Source organism: Heptranchias perlo, chromosome 11 (assembly GCF_035084215.1).
Source record: "Heptranchias perlo isolate sHepPer1 chromosome 11, sHepPer1.hap1, whole genome shotgun sequence".
Classification (NCBI taxonomy): domain Eukaryota; kingdom Metazoa; phylum Chordata; class Chondrichthyes; order Hexanchiformes; family Hexanchidae; genus Heptranchias; species Heptranchias perlo.
In genome coordinates this window covers 31716380-31740277 of record NC_090335.1, presented here as the reverse complement: position 1 = coordinate 31740277, position 23898 = coordinate 31716380, and the positions used below count along the sequence as shown (strand labels likewise).

Genomic DNA, 23898 nt, shown 5'->3' with positions numbered 1-23898 from the left:
CGTCCTTATGGAGACGAAGTCCCGTCTTCACACTGAGGACACCATCCAACGTGTTGTGTGGCACTACCACCGTGCTAAATGGGATAGATTCAGAACAGATCTAGCAGCTCAAAGCTGGGAATCCATGAGGTGCTGTGGGCCATCAGCAGCAGCAGAATTGTATTCCAGCACATTCTGTAACCTCATAGTCCGGCATATTCCTCACTCTACCATTACCAACAAGCCAGGGGATCAACCCTGGTTCAATGAAGAGTGTAGAAGAGCATGCCAGGAGCAGCACCAGGTGTAACTAAAAATGAGATGCCAACCTGGTGAAGCTACAACACAGGACTACATGCATGCTAAACAGTGGAAGTAACATGCTATAGACAGAGCTAAGCGATTCCACAATCAACGGATCAGATCAAAGCTCTGCAGTCCTGCCACATCCAGTTGTGAATGGTGGGTGTACAATTAAACAACTAACGGGAGGAGGAGGCTCCATGAACATCCCCATCCTCAATGATAGCAGAGTCCAGCACGTGAGTGCAAAAGACAAGGCTGAAGCATTTGCAACTATCTTCAGCCAGAAGTGTAGAGTGGATGATCCATCTCGGCCTCCTCCCGATATCCCCAAAATCACAGAAGCCAGTCTTCAGCCAATGCTATTCACTCCACGTGATATCAAGAAACGGTTGACTGCGCTGGATACAGCAAAGGCTATGGGCCTCGACAACATCCCGGCTGTAGTGCTGAAGACTTGTCCTCCAGAACTAGCTGCGCCTCTAGCCAAGTTGTTCCAGCACAGCTACAACACTGGCATCTACCCGACAATGTGGAAAATTGCCCAGGTCCTGTCCACAAAAAGCAGGAGAAATCCAATCCGGTCAATTACCGCCCCTTCAGTCTACTCTCAATCATCAGCACAGTGATGGAAGGTGCCATCGTCAGTGCTATCTTATCAAGCGGCACTTACTCACCTATAATCTGCTCACCGATGCTCAATTTGGGCTCTGCCAGGACCACTCGGCTCCAGACCTCATTACAGCCTTGGTCCAAACACGAACAGAAGTGCTGAATTACAGAGGTACGGTGAGAGTGACTGCCCTCGGCATCAAGGCAGCATTTGACCGAATGTGGCACCAAGGAGCCCTAGTAAAATTGAAGTCAATGGGAATCAGGGGGAAAACTCTCCAGTGGCTGGAGTCACACCTAGCACAAACGAAGATGGCAGTGGTTGTTGGAGGCCAATCATCTCAGCCCCAGGACATTGCTGCAGGAGTTCCCCAGGGCAGCGTCCTAGGCCCAACCATTTTCAGCTGCTTCATCAATGACCTTCCCTCCATCATAAGGTCAGAAATGGGGATGTTCGCTGATGATTGCACAGTGTTCAGTTCCATTCGCAACTCCTCAGGTAATGAAGCAGTTCGTGCCCGCATGCAGCAAAACGTCGACAACATCCAGGCTTGGGCTGATAAGTGGGAAGTAACATTCGCGCCAGACAAGTGCCAGGCAATGACTATCTCCAACAAGAGAGAGTCTAACCACCTCCCCTTGACATTCAACGGCATTACCATCGCCGAATCCCCCACCATCAACATCCTGGGGGTCACCATTGACCAGAAACTTAACTGGGCCAGCCACATAAATATGTGGCTACAAGAGCAGGTCAGAAGCTGGGTATTCTGTGGCGAGTGACTTATCTCTTGACTCCCCAAAGCCTTTCCACCATCTACAAGGCACAAGTCAGGAGTGTGGTGGAATACTCTCCACTTGCCTGGATGAGTGCAGCTCCAACAACACTCAAGAAGCTCGACACAATCCAGGACAAAGCAGCCCGCTTGATCGGCACCCCAACCACCACCCTAAACATTCACTCCCTTCACCACCGGCGCACCGTGGCTGCAGTATGTACCATCTACACGATGCGCTGCAGCAATTCGCCAAGGCTTCTTCGACAGCACCTCCCAAACCCGTGACCTCTACCATCTGGAAGGACAAGGGCAGCAGGCACATGGGTACACCACCTGCACGTTCCCCTCCAAGTCACACACCATCCTGACTTGGAAATATATCGCCGTTTCTTCATCATCGCTGGATCAAAATCCTGTAACTCCCTTCCTTACAGCACTGTGGGAGAACCTTCACCACAGAGAGTGCTGCGGATCAAGAAGGCAGCTCACCACCACCTTCTCAAGGGCAATTAGGGATGGGCAATAAATGCTGACCTTGCCAGTGATGCCGCATCCCATGAACGAATTTAAAAAAAACAAAGACAATGGCTTCGGTCTTCCCAATATTTAGTTGGAAGAAATTTTTGCTCATCCATTACTGGATGTCAGACAAGCAGCATGACAAATGAGAGACAGCAGAGTGGTCGAGAGATCAGGTGGTGAGGTAGAGGTCGGTGTCGTCAGCATACGTGAGGAATCTGATGTGTTTTTGGATGCTGTCGCTGAGGGGCAGCATGTAGAAGAGAAATAGGAGGGGGCCAGGATAGATCCTTGGGGGATTCCAGAGGTAACGGTGTGGGAGTGGGAAGTGAAGCCATTGCAGTTGATTCTCGGGCTCCGACAGGGTAGATAAGAATGGAAGCAGGCTAGCGCAGTCCCACCCAGCTGGACGACAGAGGAGAGGCGTTTGAGGAGGATGGTGTGGTCAATCATGTCAAAGGCTGCAAACAGGTCGAGAAGAATGAGGAGGGATAGTTTACCATGGTCACAGTCACATAGGATGTCATTTGTGACTTTGATAAGGGCATTTCAGTACTGTGGCAGGGGCGGAAACCTGAGTGGAGGGATTCAAACATGGAGTTGTGGGAAAGATGGGCATGGATTTGGGAGGCAACAACACGTTCAAGAACTCCATCACAAAGACCGCCTACTTTCACCTCCGTAATGTCGCCCATCTCCGCCCCTGCCTCACCCTATCTGTTGCTGAATCATCCATGCTTTTGTTACCTCCAGACTTGACTGTTCTAATACTCTCCTGGCCAGCCTCTGATCTTCCAGCCTCCATAAACTTGAGCTCATCTAAAACTCTGCTGCCTGTATTCTGACTCGCACCAAGTCCTGTTCACCCATCATCCCTGTGCTCGGTGACCTACATTGGTTCTTGGTTTGGCAACACTTCGATTTTAAATTTCTTATCTTTGGATCCAAATCCCTCTATGACCTTGCCCCTTCCTATCTCTGTAACTTCCTCCAGCCCTACAACCCTCCAAGAACTCTGCGTTCCACCAACTCTGGCCTCTTGCGCATCCCCTCCTTCCTTTGCCTCACCATTGGCGGCCGTGCCTTCAGCGGTCTAGGCCGTAAGCTCTGGAATTCCCTTCCTAAACCTCTCCGCCTCGACACCTCTCTCTCTCCTCCTTTGAAATGCTCCTTAAAACCTACCTCTTTGACCAAGCTTTCGGTCACCTGTCCTAATGTCTCCTTCTTTGGCTAGGTGTCAATTTTTGTCTGATTACACTCCTGTGATTACGTTTCACTACATTAAAGGCTCTTATATAAATGCATGTTGTTGTTGTTTGGAAAAGCATTAAAAAAAGTTGCTGAAGACATTTTCATGAAGATGGTACACCCTTAAACTGGAATTTTGCTGTTATATACTGTACAATGTCCATTAAAGTTACAACAGAGTAGAGAGCCCAGAAAGTACTTATGAGAAGGAACGAGGCAGAACTGTGTTTCTGTGCATTGATGTCCAATTAAATCACCATCTCCACCACTCCCTGAACCATATCAGCCTCCATTTATAAGATAAAGTCATTTTGCACTCAAGTACGCATGTACAGTCAATCACAAGTCAAAGAAGGTTCAATTTGTCAAAAAAAGCATGCTTATATCAGGAATTCTTATCAGAAAGTCACCTTTCCACAATTACTAATTGATCCCAGAGCCAACACACAGGGACAAATTGCTTCTAAACCACATGCTTTTAAGTGGAAAAAGCTATAAAGCACGGCAGGGTAACTTTCTAAAAACTACAAGCAAAATCTATTAGACAATAAGCAGTTAGATATCTCACTCAGATGACCTTAGTTTACTTCCGATCACAGTCTTTGCACTGTAATAAAAAAAAACACTTGCTTAGAAGAAGAATGGTATGCTGTTATTAGGAAATAAGTCCCATTGAAATGGATAAAGAAAAATCTGTAAGTGTCTAGCTAGCTCTTAAGGTGAGCAGCCTGAATTTATAGGGCGTCTTTGCTGTTTATCCCTTATACATGTATGCTTTTGTAATTTATTATTACATTTTGCATGGATTTTTCCTATTTCTGCACACTTACCCTGGATAAATGTATCTCATTTATTTGTTGTGTTTGGTTGAATAAAATACCATATAAATAAAATATGTCCCACCAAAAAAATTCAGTATAATAGGTGCAAGCTTTATATATTTAAAATGAACGTGTTTTGTGAATCTTTCACCTTTGCATGCAGACCTGATAAAATTGGGCTTCCTGGCTGCTGGCCTGAGTGAATCTGGTAAGTTTATTTTGGGGCTGTCATGGCTGCACGATACTCAAGCATTGGGCTCCAGTGAACACTAGCACACCGCTGAGCCAAGAGGAAAGCAGCTTCAGTCTATGACAGTGTTTTGGGTTTTCAGTCTTAAAAGCTGTTTCTATATTGGGTTAAAGCCTCGCTTTGGGAGCTGGTGAGACTTAACCCAGTATAAAAGTAGCTAGAGAATTTTTTTTTTAAAAAAAGGAAAAGAGGAGTAAAAAAAAAGAAAAGTACACCTTAATACCAGTAGTGTTTTGGCATGAAATGGCACTTCAGGAATATGGCTCGTGACTTAGGAATGGTCCAGTGTTGATAGCTGTACTAAATGTTTGTTTGGGTCCCTGCCAGTCCAGGAGAAGTGTGTCTGGATCCCCAGCAGTCTAGTTGCAACGTGTGCCTGGATCCCTGTCGGTTTACTTGCAGTGTGTGTCTGGGCCACTGGTAGTGTAATAGCAGTGTGTGTCTGGGCCACTGGTAGTGTAATAGCAGTGTGTGTCTGGGCCACTGGTAGTGTAATAGCAGTGTGTGTCTGGGCCACTGGTAGTGTAATAGCAGTGTGTGTCTGGGCCACTGGTAGTGTGGTAGCAGTGTGTGTCTGGGCCACTGGTAGTGTGGTAGCAGTGTGTGTCTGGGCCACTGGTAGTGTGGTAGCAGTGTGTGTCTGGGCCACTGGTAGTGTGGTAGCAGTGTGTGTCTGGGCCACTGGTAGTGTGGTAGCAGTGTGTGTCTGGGCCACTGGTAGTGTGGTAGCAGTGTGTGTCTGGGCCACTGGTAGTGTGGTAGCAGTGTGTGTCTGGGCCACTGGTAGTGTGGTAGCAGTGTGTGTCTGAGTCCCTTGCAGTCTAATTGCAATGGGTACCTGGGTCTCTGGTAGTTTAGATGCAGTGAGTCACTAGCAGTTTAAGTTGCTTTTATCTTGCAGCTGTTTTAGTTCAGATTCAGGAAGATCAATGTCCATAACTTGGCTCCCTTGTCCCAGCAGCAAATCTGTACTCATTGAAAATTGAGTCTATGGCCCCGATATTTATGGGGAGATGGGGAGGGAGTGGGGAAGCATGTTTGCCTGGGGGGGGGGGGGGAGGGAACCCGGAAATCCTGAGAACACGGAGGTCCTGCCGAATTTAATGTCAGAACCTCATTATCATTTCCCACCTGGCAGCTGGCCAGATTGACAGGTTGGCCGGCTGCCAGGTGGGAAAGCCTGCGGTAGAAGGCCGCAGCCAGGGATCCTTGGGGGCGTTCCCCAGCAATCAGAAAAGATCGCAGGGCATAAAGTGGGGAGGGGTCAGTGAAGGTTGCGGGGCAAAAAGGGGGATCAGCAAAGATTGCGGGGTATAAGGCTTGGGATCGCGGGTTTGGAGGGGGAGCGGGCGACCGCTGCAGATTTGCTTGAGGGGCCGAGGGAGCACTCCTGCTCCTCCTGGCTCACAAGCAGAGCTATAAAAAGCACTTACTGGTTTCCCGAGCCGGCCAGCGTTAAATTTAAATCAGGCTCCCAACTGCACTGTGGGAGCTTGATTTAAATATTATAATGAGGTGTCCCACCTCTCGAGAGCGGGACATGGACAGGCTATGCAACCTGCCGCTGTAAAAATCGCAAACGTGGCAGGTTGGGATCGCATTACACAATTTTTTATTCTTAACCCCCAACCGTCTCCCGCCTGTCGTGAGGGGATTAAAATTTCTGCCCACGAGTATGCCCCTGGGATGAGGGAGGCTGATTTAGCCTCATAAAGGTTGGAAGCCAGCTAATGGATACAGTAGGTCTCCCAGAATCAGAACTAAAACAGCGCAAGTGCAAAAAGCAGATTGAATTTCTTTGTTCATTCGTAAAGCATAAGTGTATGAAATTGGCATTTTCATTGCCCCTTATAGGTGCCTTTATGTTATACCAAGGCCTGTGCTGGTCAGGATTCAATACAGCCAGTGGTTGAGAAGATCTGATGCAAATCAGTCTTTCAGGTTGCAACCAGCTGCACAACACCTGCAAGTTGGGAGCCTGCATCACTGGCACAGGTCTCGATGCAAGATAAAAGCATCTTTTGAGCCCATCTGTAATGCTATCCCTATTTTTAAGAGCTTTTAGTTTATATGCTAAACGAGGACACTTTATATCTTTTTGATGAGCATGTACAGTTTTGTAAGTAATACTTACTTGATGTAGTAGGGCACTTTGTTGGGCGATATTGCCCGCTCCCAAGGACCTTGGACAGAAGCTGGAAACAAGAAGCCAAAGAAAAAAAGGTCAAGTCCAGAGCAAATAAGAAGAAAACATTAATCATTAAAATGACTATTTTTACACTCAGCTCAGCAGATCTCCATCTGTTTGCTCAGCTGCCCGTGAAGAAGGGAAGGATTAACCTAGTGGTCTGAGAAATTTTTCTATAATCTGTTTAAAATTGAACTCTATCAACCACAAAAATAATGGTGAAGCACGTGGGTTACGAACCTGCAGAGTCGATAATTACAGTGTGTATTGCTTTGAAAATCACCATCACATTTCACACCGAAAAACAAACAGTAAAAACATGTTTAATAAATCACCAGTGAGATTATCTAGGAATGATCTATTACATACTGCTGGGAGTATAACATTAGTATGATGCAAAAGGTGTAGAAATAAATTTGTATAACAAATAACAATAACAAATATTGTGAATTAAACCATTCTGAAAAGCAAAATACAGTGCATTACTCTTGTTAACTGGGCTCTCTCTATTCTGGCAGAAAGTGGGATGAGTTGTAAGTGAATAAACAGAAAATAGTTCGGAATTCAGGGGTTACAGTGAAATCTTTGGAGGTCGGCATTTGAACACCTCTGCTCTGGACTTAATTATTGTCAGCCGTAGCTTAGTGGTAGCAATCTCGCCTATGAATCAGAAGGTTATGGGTTCAAGTCCCACTCCAGAGCCTTGAGTACACAATCCAGGTTGACAGTCCAGTGCAGCACTGTTGGAGGTGCCGTCTTTCGGATGAGATGTTCAACCGAGGCCCCATCTACCCTCTCAGGTGGATGTAAAAGTTCCCACAGCACTATTTCAAAGAAGAAAAGGGGAGTTCTGGCCAATACTTATCCTTCAACTAACATCACTACAACAGATTTTCTGGTTATTAAACAAGACCTAAAGCAGATGATCTGGTTGTTATCTCATTGTTGTTTGTAGGTGCTTGCTATGCGCAAATTGGCTACAGCATTTCCTACATTACAACAGCGACTACGCTTCAAAATTACATCATTGTCTGTAAAGCACTTTGGAACATCCTGAGGTTGTGAAAAGTGCTATATCAATGCAAGTTCTTTCATTAAATGTGAACCCAATGGTTCACTGGGTAAATGCATCATTCGGTGCAGTATACATGCCAGTAAGGTTCCAGGTTTGAGACCTAATCTCATCCAGGGTAGCAGCCATAGCATTCATGGGTTTGTTTGGATTTTGTGGAGTTTTAACATTGGCCAAAATAAATTAGCAAGATTTGTTTGTCGCAAGGAAAACCTGTTTTTCTTCCACCAGATCTGCTTGCTCCACTTCTACCTGGAGCCTGACAGGGAGAGTGCCAGGTGGAAGTTTAAATAGGGCAGAGTGGTGCTGGGAGACAGGTTTCGAGCCACTCTCCCAAAATTGGTACTGAAGTAACAAGTGCCCAACAAAGTTGGTAAAAGTGTTTTCCATACTATGGACCTCAATATTTCTATCGTAGACGAATGGAGAAGTAACTTTGAATAAGGTTGTATTTCTCCACTAAGAAAGGCGGCCTCATGAATATCAGTAAATTGTATAATGGCATCAGCAGGTCTGCTAAGACCTGTGGCAATGTGCATGAGGTTGCTAGAGCAACCTTTACAAGAAGTAAGTTCATGAAGAGTGCCAAGGGTTCCACAGGATGATCTATTGGCATCATTATATTAAACCATGAATATTCACAAACTTGCTTCCTGTCTTGTTTACTTTGATGCATCAACTGATGATAAATAATGCAGAGTTACTGAAGTCCCAGTAGGTACAAGATTTCAATTTTTAACGGAAAACAGTATGACCAGTCTATAAGCGCATTTGTAAACATTATTACAAACCCAAGCAGAAAATGTACCTTTCAGCACAAGGGCCAGACTGCTTTGTAGTGTCTTACAGCCCTGATGTGGAAACTCTCCTTTTTGTAGCAGGGCAGATGCCACAACTGTTAGAAGAGCATGTGCAGTTTTTTTAAGTCACAATTCCCAAATCGTTAGGAAAGGTACATGCAGCCTGGCAAGCACAAAACCTCTCTGCTGGTCTGTACAGACAGGAGACATTTAGCCTACTGACTGCCAGGAAACGTGGCTACCTGTGATGAAAAGAAAAAAAAGGCTTGCATTTATATAGCACCTTTCACGACCTCGGGACATCCCAAAACGCTTTACAGCCAGTGAAGTACAATGATGGTGATACGGTTATCATTTATGCTGATGTCATGGGCGGTTCAAAACCTCCACTGGTACAAGCTCTGCTTCATCTACATTAATGCATTGTCCCTACTACCAGCAGCACCATCTCCGGCAGCTTGATAAAAGTACTATAGGTCGCCTTTAGAGCTCTAACCAGAAAGCACTCTGGACTGACAGGTGACGCTGACTGGCATGGAAACAGGAGGACATCCATCCAATGGCTCTTTTACTTTACTCAAACCTTACAGGAAGAGTAACTACAACGGGAACAATGTGAGGAACAAACCTTTTATTTGAAGAATAAAATGTAACGCCCCGATTTTAATCCCCCATGCCTGCTGATAACTGGGCCTGTGAGGGGTTAAAATGCTTGTAGCGACCTACTCACCTGCTCCTAGCTGGCCTCGGGCCAAGCGCCATTTTAACAGGCGTGTTCTGGCCAGCCAGCGAGTCCCAAGCACCAGGCAGGCGAGGGCTTCATTGAAATTCAAAAGTTGGGGTCTGATTATGTCATTGAGACTTGAGCACATGATCTAGACTGATGTTTGAGTGCAGTACTGAGGGAGTGCTGTGTTGTCAGAGGTGCCTTCTAGCATGGGCTGCTTCATTATCGGAGGAGTAGTGAATGGAGCTGAACACTGTAAAATTGTCAGTGAATAACCCCACTCCTGACTTTATGATGGAGGGAAGATCATTAATGAAGCAGTTGAAGATAGGTGACCCTTAAATTGCAGGGCATCCATGCTGATCCAGGCACCTGAAGTGTGCCATCAACATGCTAATGGTGTGTTCTATTATGACTCTGTTAGCTGCATAGACTTCACTATATCAACATTCAGTTCATATACTTGCATGGCACACAGCTGTCATCATCCATGGCTGCAGAGTATAGTCCTGATCTCTCAGAAGCCACACACAGACTTCCTTTTTAGCGTCCTCGAGTGATGGCATGCAGGATTCCTTAAAATGAATGAATCTTGGCAGCTGTCAGGGAATTGAGTATTTACTTTAATGGATGTGGTGCTACTTGGCTTGGCTTAGTGATGGCATTCTCCCCTCTGACTCGGGAGCTCATGGGTTCAAGTCCCACTCCAGGCCTTGAGCACATAATCTAGGCTGACACCTATGTGCAGCACTGAGGAAGTGCTGCATTGTCAGAGGTGCTAGCTTTCAGATGAGATGTTAAACTGAGGCGCTGTCTACCTGCTCAGGTGGATGTAAAAGATCCCATAGCACCATGCAAAGCAGAGCCAGGGAATTCTCCCAGAGACCTGGTCAAAATTTATCTCTCAACCAACATCACCAAAAAAAACCAAATTATCTAGTCATTCAGTTCATTGATGTTTGTGGGATCTTGCTGTGCACATGTGTGATTGCTGTATTTGCCTACATAGCAACAATGACTACACTTCAAAAGTACTTCATTGGCTGTGAAGTGCTCTGGGATATCATGAGGACTATATAAATGCAAATTTTTTCTTTCTTTCTGATGTCCCCAGTGATAACTTGGAATTGTCCCAGAGCACACTTTGAATGCACTTCTAGATAGATAAATTTTTTAAAAATCAATAATTTGTTTTATACATAGAAAGCAGAAAGAACTTTCAGAATGTGACTGGAGGATGACGCTAGGATGATGCGCATCAGTACTTACTGGACAGGAAGTGCTGAGATGTGGGGCCAAAGTCCCTATGGGCCTCATGCAGCTGCTTCAGACGCTCATCTATGGACACCTGAAGAGAAGGAAGAGAAGGAATTATTAGCATGGCTGAAAGGATGTAGTTAACCATTGTCTTATCAATTGTAAAACAACATTTCTGCATTAACCATCTTTTGAAGGAGTTAAAATGTGCATATCCTGGTACATCAATCTTCATTTCCTATGAACTATAATTTTTCATCTAATTTTCTTAATTTTAGACTATAAATCTAGACTAACTCCATGACAAGTAATTAAAAATATGATTGTTTGGACTCTAACTAATTTCTACTTTAATGCTAATGGGATTTTTCTTCCCTTCCTCTTCCAATCTTCTTATATTGTAATATGACAAAAATATAAATACATTTTTAGCAGCACCAACAAGGGGACTTACTGCCCGCTTCCGGTCACAGGGACACACCCCCTGCCTAAATGACAATTTAAATTTATATTTATGGTAAATTCTGCTCTTCAAGGATGGAGATGTCACTGCCGGGAAATGGGACATTTTTCCACTTTTTCGTTACCCAGTCAGGTATAGCACAACCACATGGGGAGTACAGCATTCTCTACACTAACTCAGTAATGTGCCTTAACCACAGCCTCAAAAGAGTACTGCTCCCTCTCCCTCTCTGACCTCCAACCAAAGCACTTGTGTGAATTTCTCCATTTCCTACAACCAGGCTGCCTTTTAGCTTCTATGAGCGAGGTTGCCAAGTTAATGCCAAATTAGGGAAAGCTCTGAACTGCATTGAATTTTATGCCAGCTCAGATAAACTTGCACTCCATCAGTCCGGGCTGCCTTCAAATCCAGTTCCAGAATGAAAGACGAGTGTACTGCAACTAGTTGAATTGCTATTTTCTTTTTGTAAACTATATTGATACTTACAGTGTCAATGAGCAATGAAGCCCGGAGTTTGAGCCGGCACTGTAACAAATGATTAAATTATTCTGGTTTTCGATCAACTAAGATAGTTTTGGAGACTGAGTAGAATGGAAAGTCATCCCACCTGACACATCTGAATAAATGATCAAATTAAGAGACTGGTGAGTGAATTAAATGTAATCAGTTGCCTGCAACTTCACAAGTCGTGTTGGTATTACATAGTTAGAACAACAGAGAGGGATAGAGAGGGAAAAAAGTGGCAGAAAACATGCTGTGCAATATTTGTAACAAATGTTAACACCTGTTCCTTTTTCTGCTATTTTAAGTAAGCAATATTTTGCATGTGGTATGTGAAGTATAGCAGCATTGACTTCATTGAAATCACCAGCTTGTTGTTGGTAGTAAGTCCATCATCAAGAGTGGCTCGGTAGTACCACTACTGAATTAACTGGCCGAGACCTGAAGGACGTAGCTGACGTGAGTACGGTAGCATAGTGGTTATATTACTGGACTAGTAATCCAGAGGCCTGGACTAATAATCCAGAGTCATAAGTTCAAATCCCACCACGGCAGCTGGGGAATTTAAATTCAATTAATTAAATAAAATCTGGAATAAAAAAAAACTAGTATCAGTAATAGTGGCCATGAAACTACAGGATTGTCATAAAAACCCATCTGGTTCATTAATGCCCTGCCATCTCTACCCGATCTGGCCTATATGTGACTTCAGACCCACAGCAATGTGGTTGATTCTTAATCGCCCTCTGAAATGGCCTAGCAAGCCACTCAGTTGTCAAAAAGGTGGCTCACCACCACCTTCTAAAGGGCAATTAGGGATGGGCAATAAATGCTGGCCTTGCCAGCGACGCCCACATCCCATGAACGAATAAAAAAAAACATACTGGGCTTGCGGTAGGTGATGAAAGAAACAACACAAGGGAATAACCTACTTGACCTCGCCAATCTACCTGTCGCAAATGTGTCTATGGCGGTATTGGTAGGCGTGACCACTGCACAGTCCTTGTGGAACATTTGCATGAGGAGCCTGATGATCTGATCTATGACAGCCCTGGTTCTGAGTGACTCTCATTGTATGTACGCTGTGCATCTGTGCCCAGGTTCCTGATAGGAGTCATGAGCCAGGTGTTCAGCGGATAGATCGTGTCCCCAAGCAGCAAGCCTGACACCCGACAATCTGGGTGGAAGAGAAGGGTTATTGAGGACTGGCACAGGATGAAGGCATCATGACTACTACCAGGATACCGGGCACAGACGTTCATAATTCATTGCCTATGGTCGCAGATGAGTTGCACATCTAAGGAATGGAATCCCTTCCTGTTGTAATGGAGGCCTTGGTCTTGTATGGGAGCACGCAGGGTCAACATGGGTGCAGTGGATCACGCCCTGCACCTGAGGAAATCTAGCAATTCTTGCAAAGTCCACCGTGCACTCATTCCTGCTTGGCAGCCTCCACTGGGAAGGTGATGAATTCCTGATGCCTAGCAAACAGTGCATCTGTGACCTCCTTGATTGCAGTGTGCGCAGAAAACCGAGAGATGTTACTGATGTCACCTGCTGGATGTTGGGAGGAGCCCGATGCATAAAAGTCCAGGACCACAGTGACCTTCACAGCCTCACGCAGTGCTATGGATGCCTCCGAGATCTCTGCACTCCTCCAATTCTTGCCTCTTGCACATCCCTTGTGCTCGCTGACCTGCATTAGCTGACCTGCATTAGCTCCCACTCCAGGAACGCCTCGATTTATAAAATTCTCATCCTTGTTTTCAAATCCCTCCATGGCCTCGCCCCTCCCTATCACTGTAACCTCCTTTAGCCCTACAACCCTCCGAGATCTCTGCGGTCCTCCAATTCTTGTTTCTTGCGCATCCCCGATTTGAATCGCTCCACCATTGGCAGCCGTGCTTTCTGCTGACTAGGCCCTATGCTCTGGAATTCCCTCCTTAAACCTCTCTACCCCGATCTCCTCCTTTAAGACACTCCTTAAACCTATCTGTCCTAATATTTCCTTATGTGGCTCCGCGTCAAATTTTGTTTGATAATCGCTCCTGTGAAGTGCCTTGGGATGTTTTACTACGTTAAAGGTGCTATATAAATGCAAGTTGTTGTTGTTGGTGTGGGGCTGCAATTCTTCGTTGAACAGGTCGCAGAGGTCAGTCGCAGCCTCCCTGGAGAACCGGAGCCGCTAAATGAAATCTAGTTCCTGTACACCCATCATGGTGTAAAGTCTCTTCCTCCCTTACGTCCTTTGCCCTCTTTTAGCAGCCCCCTGCTGCCATCCTTGCTGCTGCTGCCCCTGCCCCTCATGTGACAGCCCCAAAGGCAGAACAAACAGAATACCCATGTTCCAACAATGTTGGGAAGGCAATCCTTTGATGGAGTGCAGGACCTCCCAAAAATCACTCTCCAAGTTCAGTTCAGTGAAAGAGTAGCCAAAAATATCGTCAAAAATCAGCAAAACACTCTCCAGGAGCCTATCAAGTCCAAACAGAGACTTATCTCAATGGAGGTGAGTGTTTCTTTAAATAGCGCTTTTGAAGCATGCTTTCCGACTGTTAAGGCAATGATTTCCTGGTTGAGGTTAAGACCCAGGGAATCAGGTGCTTCCATGCACAAATTTAGCAAACGGGTCCTTATTCAGGTGCAGGATGCTCATATTAATATTTAACTGTACACATGGTGGGTGTCTGCCAGGGCCAGACAAAAAGATTTCATGACCAATTTAGCAAAGGCCCCCGGCGCACATGCAAACTGGGCTGTCGCACTGCTAAATTCGTCATTGTTGCACCTGTTTCACGCCATAAAAACGGGCGTAACGATGTGGAATTTAGACCCGAGGGAATCAGGTAAGCAATCTGATTGCAATTTTAAGAATAGATAGGAAGGGGTGTTATATTATATTTACACAATCTTGTGGGTCGGGTAACATTTTTGAACAACACGAATTTTGCTGTTGCAATTTATGACATGACCGGAACCTCTCCAAATATTACAGAACTTTAATTGCTTAGTAACTTACTCCTAACCATTCCTATACTGCACATTTTAATGTTGCAAAAAAAAATAGCGCTTTGTTAAAGGATTGAAATGTCCAGACCACTGCAATGACCAACAGTGAATCTTTGTCATAAACATCAGCTCTGACCAAGACCTCTTTTGATATCTTACACGACAACTTCAATCATTTGAAATGACTTTTTTTCCCCTGTTGACTTGCAGCTGCCTAAGCAGCACAAAGCTTTTCCATACAGATCAATAAGGAATGTGATTTGATCTTCTTTCCTTTCTTTCTTAGCAAAACGACTTCAAACAGACTCCAGTCTCCTATCAGAAGATAATTACAGAATTAAATTACAAATAGATTACTATTGATGGGGTTCATGAAAGGCAGAAAGACACGTGCTTTTTTTCCCTCTGAAACACCATCCAGTTGACTGGCGGTGTTATCTTTGATGTACTGAATAGGGTACAAGGCTGAATTTTAAACAAATTATCCTTGACAAAGATGCTGGAAGTTGCCACAACTGAGTATCAAAAAACTTCCAATTGTTTATAAATTACTTTTTTTTTCTTGAAAAAAGTTGAACATGACATTTGTTGAGTGACTGGTTTCTTGCAAAGTTCACACTCTCCACTTTACCTCCTGTTTGCAGAAAGGTGCTTGACAGGAATTCTCTGATATCGATGCCTGTGCTTTATAATTTCTTCACTTTAAACAGATTCCTCCATCTACCTGACAGAATGCAAACTGTTTATCCCAGCAGATTTTATGAAGAATCTGTCGCAGAAGGAGTCAGCGACAAGAAACTGCTGAAGCTGAACAGCCTTGGAGAAATACTCATTTCTCATTGGTGTACTGAATTCTACAGTGAATGAGAAAGAAAAGAATGAACTTGCATTTATATAGCGCCTTTCACGACCTCAGGATGACCCAAAGTGCTTGACAGGACTGTTGGGGAGAAAGTTTCCTTTCCGACTGCTGTAAGATTCTCAGCCACTATGTAAATTGAGTTTAAGGTCCCACGTGAAATAAACCTTAAGCCAGCTTCCAGTGAATGTGAATTTACAATCTACAGCACGGAACTCCTCAGAATCAGGACTCTCATTCACAGAACGATGACCAATGTGCAAAATAGGAAAATTCACATTGATGTTTTTCTGAGGTTGAGGTTAAGACACACTGTAGGATCAGAGCAAAGGGAGCATTATTTTGCATCTGGTTACATCTGGCGTCTTTGATCCCGACATAAAGGGGCGTCTTTCCCAGAACTTAACCACATTCTGCATGTCTGACCCCATCGAAATGTCTGGAGTCAGCATAATTTGATATTTAGCGTGAGCTCCCAGCATGGAATGTGCCTACTGCTAGGAATTCCCACAATCAGCTTGTTGGTTGGGAGTGGGGGGGGGGGGTCCTGTGCTACATGAAGGGCTGCAGCGGCCATTTAAAGGGAAGTAGCCAAATGTGAAGGGCAAAGTTTTTTGACTGGCAAAAGTCTTTGAATAGGAAAAGGAAGTACAGTCCCCACCACTCGTAAAGGACACATTGGTGTTAACACAATTTGCCCACTATAAGCAGTGTCTGGTTAAACCATAATAGGTTAAGCCTCCTCATTTTGATGCTCTAACAGACTGAAGCTAGCGGACATATTCTCGACCGGCTGAAATCAAACAATATTCAGGTGCTAAGGATTAAACAGCAGCTTTTGAATTCAGGGCCAGTTTCAATTGTGTGTTTCTTTCTTCCTCTCTCCCTGTTCATGGCTCTAATTTGATGCCTTTGATGACTCCAATTGTCAAGACAAAGGGCCGACTTCACAAATACAGGGGACTAACGAGGTGCAAATTTACTGAAGAACTTATTGAACTGCCTGAAATAACCAGCACGTTTGATAGTTAAAAGCGGAGTCTTTGTAATTGGCTCAAACGGTAATGGAAAATAATTAGCGGTATTTGCCCGATATAGGCGGCTGACCTTGATGAGCGTGGTTGGGACTGTACTTAATGAAACAATCTGGATGACAACAAAAATATAAAGGCAGGAAAAGGAGCCTATGGGTAAGACACTGAGTGGCACAGGACCTGAACCTCTTGTTTGGTTGGATGATGAAGTAGAGCCACTGCACTATGAGCTGGGTGCAAGAATGGTTGCTCTGTTTGGCACTCAAGGGCACCATTCCAAAGAAGACAGCAGTACAGCATACCCGGCAGGAGTTGACCACCAAGGTAAATGCTGTGTGCAGTATCCGCAGGACCTGAGTACAAATGCAGAAGAAAATAGCACGCACTGCCCAACAGTACCAGATACTAGGCAGAGGGCCCAAGTATCCATGCTGTTAGCCTGCTACACACCTATTGTTGGTCCATTCAAAACTCTCAGACATATTTCCAGCTCTTTCATTGCTTACCATTCCTGCCCATCAAGCAGCAAGTTGCAACTGAAACCCTTGGCACACATTGACATATTAAAAGGCGCTTCACACAGCAAACTATTGTAACATAACCTAGCTGCATGATTCATGGTCAGTTACAACACACTGAGCGGGCTGATTTTTTTTCTCTCCTTAACCCTTGGCATCGGGGTACATTTAGTACTGGATTGAGATCACGTAACTCAGCATCATCTAGGAAATGGATGAACTGTTTAGAAGTAAAGGAACCTATGCTCATCCTGAATGAAAACTTGGATTTAAAAAAAACTTATTTTTCTTCTCCTCTCATCCCCCCCCACCCCAACAAATTTTTATTGCTCAGAGTGCTGGCCTGGAGTGGGAAATGGTTTTATTGACATTACTTCAACCCAAGCCTGGTCTTGATATGTCAACTTAGAGAATGAATGTAAGCAGGCTATTCCACCATGGCAGCATGACAGCTGAGCCAGGTTTTGCCCACATCCTATGTCCACACACACGTATTTTCAGTGAGGGGATTGGATAAAGATCAGAATTAGGGACCCATGCAGATTTTTCCCCTCCATCGCCCAGGGCACTTAGGCCATTCATCACAGCTTCACTGACATCAGCTAACTCAGCACAGACAAAAGATCGAACTTGAGGCCTTCCTGATTTATACGACTCAACACCACACCTGAGGTACATTTACCCACTGAAGCACAGGATGCGGCTTGCTTATTTTTATATGCATTATTAATACCTCATCAACACCACCATTTTCAATACGGACAAATTGGGGGCACCTTTTTCCCACTAATATTCTCCTATCCTCTCCTCATTTGAAGGCACTGACTGCTAGGATGTGGCTTCACAGCCACTAGTTGCCCTATGGTACCTGGCTATGGTTTCCCCTCCTAACCCAGGGCACGGTGACCAATTACAGCACCCTAACACTGACCCTAGCTGGGATCAGCTAACTCAGTACAGGCCAGGACTTTCCTCATCTCTATGGCTCGGCTACTCATTGGGTAAATTTATAGAGCCATTAGGAGCAGCTCAATTGAGTAGACTTAAGGGCCCCGATATCAGTGTGGAGGCGGGATGGCGGGGGGGGGGGTGGTGATTGGGCGCGTGGGTAACCCGCCCAATAAAATCCATCTGTTCCCAACGCAATCGTGGGTAAATTGGAGCCACTTAACATGGCTTTTGGGTTTGCCATCCGAAAGCTGCGCAGCGGGCGGACTGCGCACCCGCATCACAGGCTGTCAGCTGGAGAAGCTCAATTTAAAGGGGCAGTCCTCCAATGGCTGCTCCTGGAGCAAAAACCCAAATAGCACAATGGAGCAGCACAGGGGAAAGGCTGCTCCTAGATTTAGTGATGTCTCACACCAGGTGCTACAGGATGGGGTGAGGAGGAGGAGGGATGTGTACTACCCGGCGGACGGGAGGAATTGGCCTGCCTCTACCACCAAGAAGGCCTGGCTCAAGGTGGCAGAGGAGGTCACCAGCAGCAGTAACATCTCCTGCACCTGGATCGAGTGCAGGAAGCACTTCAATGACCTAACTAGGTCAGCCAAAGTGAGTACACTTATTCACTCTCCTACATTCCGTCTTCCACATCACCGCCCCCACCCCCCAACTCATTCTGCCCTGCCAACACTGATCTATCACATCACTCCTCACACCCACTCAAAGCTCATCCTCAACTTACCTGCATTTCCTCACCTCCCCATTACTCACCCCACCACTGCCATTCAACCCAATCCTCATACAATGTCATGGCTCTGTCTCATACCCACTCTCTGATGCATCTCTTGCATGGTCAGCCGTACCCAAACCAATGCATTCATCGATTGGCCACGTCACCATCACTCACTCACGCATCTGTACTTTCTCCCCTTATAGGAGAAGAAAGCCCAGAAAGCACGGGAGAGGGCGAGGCCCGGAGGGGGTCAGCAACAGATAGTCGTCCTCACAGACGCGGAGCAGGAGGCGCTGCAGCTGAGCCGCACCCTCGGGTGCCTGTCCGTCGGGGACGTCGAGACTAGCACCCGACAAACGTCTGGTGGCAGAACTTTAACATTCAGCACTCACAATATGAATTGATGTTAACAATCCTTGCCATCTTCAGCACCTCAACATAGAAGTTACAACATGGAAACAGGCCCTTCGGCCCAACATGTCCATGTCGCCCAGTTTATACCACTAAGCTAGTCCCAGTTGCCTGCACTTGGCCCATATCCCTCTATACCCATCTTACCCATGTAACTGTCCAAATGCTGTGATCATGCTCCTTAGAGAGCCTTCAGCGACTGCTGTGACAGTAGAGGGCGATTCCTCAGAGGACCTGCCAGCCTTTGAGGGGGCACCATCACATCTGAGTGAGCCATCCACCAGTGCAGATACACACACCTCAGTGGGTTCCAGTTCGCAGTTAGTTGGGGTCGCACATGGTGAGTTAACACACTTGTCAGCACGAGCAGACACTGGTGGCAGGGTCAGCTGTGGAGAGTCCGCGTCGGTGGGAGCACTCCTCTCCAGGCTCTGCTCAGCTGGACACAGATGCTAAACCCTGGGGGCCATCCATGAAAAGGAGAATGATCGAGGGGCAGCAGCACATTTGCAAGGTGCTGGAACAGGTGCCATGCGCACTCTCCACAATAACGCAGAGGATGGAGGAGTCCAACTCCTGCACGAGTGGAATAGTGGCACAGGTACAGGAGGGAATCTCTGAGATACTGTCACAGGGATGTGAAGGCATCTCTGAGATAGTGTCGCGGGTAAGTGCGGGAATGTCTGCAATGGAGGGAAGGCTAGCCTCCTTGGAGCTTCAAGCACGGCTCACAAATGAGTCCATTCAGGCCCTGACAACGGCCGTTCGGACTCAAGGTGAACAACATTCTGCCGCTTTAAACAGGCAGGCAGATACTCTGGCACTGGCCTTACAAGGCATCACACATGTCCTCCAAACTGTCGTCCAGCAGAGTGGTAGGAGTGATGTGGGCCTGGCCCAGGGGAGGGATGATGGCAAAAAGGGACGTGGAAGTGGGGACGTCACTCAAAGGGCCCCCACGTCTCACCCATTGCCCCCCTCTCAACCAATACCCGCAATGCTGCCTCCTCTCCAGGTGGTCGAGTCTGCCTCTGCACAGGTGCAGGTGCAGCAGTCTTTCGAGGGGCCCTCACGGGCACCGAAACCCAGAGGGCATAGGCCCAAAGCATCTAATCGGTCAGTGCATGAACAAGAACAACCTGCCACTACCTCTGCTGCAGCCACAGGGGATGGATTCACGTAGAAGTAGTCGGAAGCGAAAGGCGAAGGTTTTGTAAACACAAAGGGGATGCACAAGGGTGTTTGACTGTTGGTCATGCTTTTTATTTATATTTGCTTTTTGTTAAACACGTTAAATATTATTATTATTATTGCCACCACTACTGCCACGTCTTGGCCATTCTTGACTGACTTGTGTAATGATGCCACCCATTGGGTCACTCTACAGTGGGTGTATGTGTAGTTGCAGGTCTGTTTTGTGCGGGGGGGCTTGCTGGTGTGGCCGCTGCTCTATCTAGGTGGTGAGGACTGGACTCTTCACACTGTCTGATGTTAGGAGAACCATTCACATATCAGTGACTCCCTGGCCTCACGAGCAGCCAGGTGAGCCGCTCTTCTGCCCAAGGGTTGCTCCTGCTCCTCCTCTGCCCCCTCCTCCTCCTCCTCCTCCTCCTCCCCACGTGGGTGGCAGATGTGGATGGGGCATCCTCCAGCGGCACCCCTCTCTGTTGTGACTTGTTGTGCAGGGCACCACACATGACTATAATGTGTCCCACTCTGTCTGGTGTGTATTGAAGCGCTCCCCCAGAACGATCACCTGAAGTGCATCTTGAGCAGCCTTATAGCATGCTCCATTGTAGACCTAGTAGCGATGCGGCTGTCGTTATAGCGACACGTGGAAGAGGGGCGGGCTGTTGGATTCCCTAAGGATGAAGAAATCGTGGCAGCTGCCAGGGTATCTGGCATACACATGAAGGAATCTCTTGCAGTGGTCACAAACGAGCTGAGTGTTGATGGAGTGATAGCCCTTCCTGTTGTTGAACAGTCCTGGCTCGAGCGGAGGTGCTCGTATTGCTATATGGGCGCAATCGATTGCACTCTGCACCCATGGGAAGCCAGCCACAGCGTGGAATTCCACTGCCCCCTCCATCTGGCTGAGGTCGTCCATGGGGAAGTTGACGTAGTGCGAGGCCCTGCAAAACAAGCCGTAGGTGACCTGCCTTATGCACTTGGGTGCAGAAGGCTGAGAGACCCTGACGATGTCCCCGGTGGCATCCTGGAATGATCCGGAGGTGAAGAAGTTGAGGGCAGTAGTGACTTTGACAGCGACAGGTAAGGAGATGCTCTTCGGCCCAGCCGGGAGCAGCTCGGCACGAAGGAGGCTACAGATGTCGGCGACTACCTGGCGACTGACTCTGAGCCTCCGTATGCACTGCTCCTCAGAGAGGTCCAGGAAGCTGAGCCTCGGTCAGTAGACCCTGTTGCAAGGCTAGTGCCTCCTGCGATGTTGGTCTCTCTGCTGTTCCCTTCTGTGCTCTTGTTCAGGTGCCTGTGGTGCAGCACTGTGTTGTGGAGCTCCACGTGGTGGAGATGGACACCATGCCTGGCGAGGCTGGTGATGTTGCTTGTCCTCGGATGATGTGGTGAATGCAGCCATCGCGCCCCCCCATCCTGACGGTGTGAGTTTGAGGGGGTCCGCAAAGTAGGTAAATATTTTTGCACAGCAGAGTTTTTGGTGGAAAGTAAGAATTTTGAGTGAAAGCACAAAGGTGTTGCAGCCAAAATTTTGTCTGAAGTGACAGAGTGCTCTGCTGCAATAAATGACATTTTCTCCCCACCTGTCAAATAATAATTTGCATCTCCCACTGGATGCTGGCTGAAACACGTCTGTTGCAACAGGAAGTGTTTCCCACAACACGGGAAACACGCTGAGGATTCTTCAAAATTGCACCCCTGCCAAAATGTCTATTCAATCAAATATTTCAACTACTTTAACTATCTGTCAAACTATGTTAATGATCATCCCGCCGGCTTTAACTGCCGGTGGGAGTCCCGCATTCGGGAGGTGCGCGCGCACCGGAACGCATCACTGGGGAACCCGGAAGTCAGCAGGTTGGAGCCAGGCTCCGAACCCACTTCGGATTTCTACGATTTTAGGAGACCCCCCCTCGCCCCCCACGCACCCGCTCCGCCATCCGAAAATCGGCCACAAGATGTTTATTCCTGCTTGCTTGCACCACCCATTCCCCAAGAAATGCATGTGAGATAGATATGGAGGAAGGCAGGAGCAGGTAGGTTTAGGTATCATAGAGTCATAGAGTTATACAGCATGGATAGAGGCCCTTCGGCCCATCGTGTCCGCGCCGGCCATCCTACTAAGTAACAATTACATTTTAAAGCACTTTCACTCTCATTTAAAAAAATAAAATGTGTTTTATTTTAAAGCGCGCAACTTCTTAAAACACATTGCCTGATGCAGTCTCAACTATAAATTAGTTTAAATATAATACAAAAGCAAAAGAAATTAAAGACTTGCAGTTATATAGCACAATTCCATTATTTCAAGAGCAAGGAATTTTCCCAATATCCTGGCCAACATTCTTTCCTCAACCAATACCACTAATAAAAGATTAGTTGGTCATTCATGTCATGTTGTTTGTGGATCTTACTGTTCTTACAATGGCTGCTGTATTTGCCCATATTACAATCAGTGCATTGCAAAGTAATTTATTGTATGTGAGGTGCTTTGAGATGTTGGAGAGATATGTTAAGTTGCTGTATAAATGCAAAACTTTATATAGCACCTTATCACGTCCCATTGTCGTTTTTATGGCTTTATCCACATGCAATTCTTCTTTTAAAGCTCTGTGTATCTGCACTCCTAGATCTCTCTGTCCCTCCACTCCACTGAGAATTTTACTTTTAAGGGTACATATTGGCTAGAACTAATGCAGTATTTTCTGTTCTTTTTTCCCCAAAATGTACAACTTCACATTTATCTTCATTGAACTGCATTTGCAATATATTGGCAAGTTCCCCTAATGTGCACCTGTCCTCTCATCTCAACACAGATCTTTTTATTTCACAGTTTCATCTTTGCTGAGATGGTAATCTCAAAGGAGCTTGACTTTGTTTTCAGCAAAGTGCAACCAGTTCTTAACATGTGTTAGCAGCTGTTAAATTATTTTAACAAACTACAATTCCATACCAGCTCCCATGATAATTCTCACACTATGGGGGTAATTTTGACTTTGGGTGATAGTGTAAAATGGATGATATCGGATTAGCAGCCCATGATACATCTCTCCCGAATGAAGTCAATGGAAATGAGAATCGGGAGAGATGTATAACATGCGGCTGATTTGATATCACCCCTTTTACACTATCACCCAAAGTCAAAATTACCCCCACATGTCCATCCAGGTTAATTTCAAACAGTAAAAGTCCCAGGTATTACAAATACAAATCAAAATTAATTTCACTTTTCTCTCCCTTCCTTTCATGCTGAATTTAGTGTAAACTGGTTGCCATCACATCCAGTTAGAAATGCACTGAGCAAAAAGTGTTACAGGTGTCTGATGGGCTTTTATACACATATTAAGTAAAATGTATTTCCCATTGCACCCACAGAGGAACTTGATCACATTAATTGAACCTGACGCTTTAATAAAAGTGTAACTGGCTTATCAGTACCAGAGCGTTTTTGTTATTTCTGTAATCATCTTTTAGCAGAAAATCTGAGCAATGTCACGGCATTAGTTCTAGCCAAAATGTGCTGCAGAATTCCTTGTTGTCTGGGAGAAATGTCTGATTAGATAGCAAGCACAGTTCAGCTTATCTAATTCACAGCACCTTCCAAGCAGTGCCAATACCAAGAAACATTCTGACCATGATACTGAGTCTGAACGTTAGTGTTAAGCTGGCCTTAACTAAG

General features: G+C 45.9%; 1 protein-coding gene and 1 long non-coding RNA gene across 14 annotated transcripts in view; one reads left to right on the top strand and one right to left on the bottom strand.

The window, feature by feature from the left end:
- The window catches only part of LOC137327214 (uncharacterized), a 33388-nt gene extending 21733 nt beyond the window's left edge, over window positions 1–11655 (top strand). Inside the window, exon 2 of the long non-coding RNA XR_010964389.1 lies at window positions 10502–11655. This is a non-coding gene — a long non-coding RNA (uncharacterized lncRNA). The remainder of the gene's footprint in view (window positions 1–10501) is intronic.
- Window positions 1–23898, bottom strand: part of dmd (dystrophin) — a 1591310-nt gene that overhangs the window by 120855 nt on the left and 1446557 nt on the right. For 9 of the 13 annotated variants that reach the window (XM_067992781.1, XM_067992785.1, XM_067992790.1 and 6 more), the window contains 3 exons: window positions 10568–10646; window positions 6646–6706; window positions 4009–4047 (listed from right to left, as the gene is read on the bottom strand). In XM_067992781.1, the coding sequence (XP_067848882.1) occupies window positions 4009–4047; window positions 6646–6706; window positions 10568–10646 (179 nt within the window). The remainder of the gene's footprint in view (window positions 1–4008; window positions 4048–6645; window positions 6707–10567; window positions 10647–23898) is intronic. The other 4 variants (XM_067992782.1, XM_067992793.1, XM_067992784.1 and 1 more) reach the window with 2 other exon arrangements.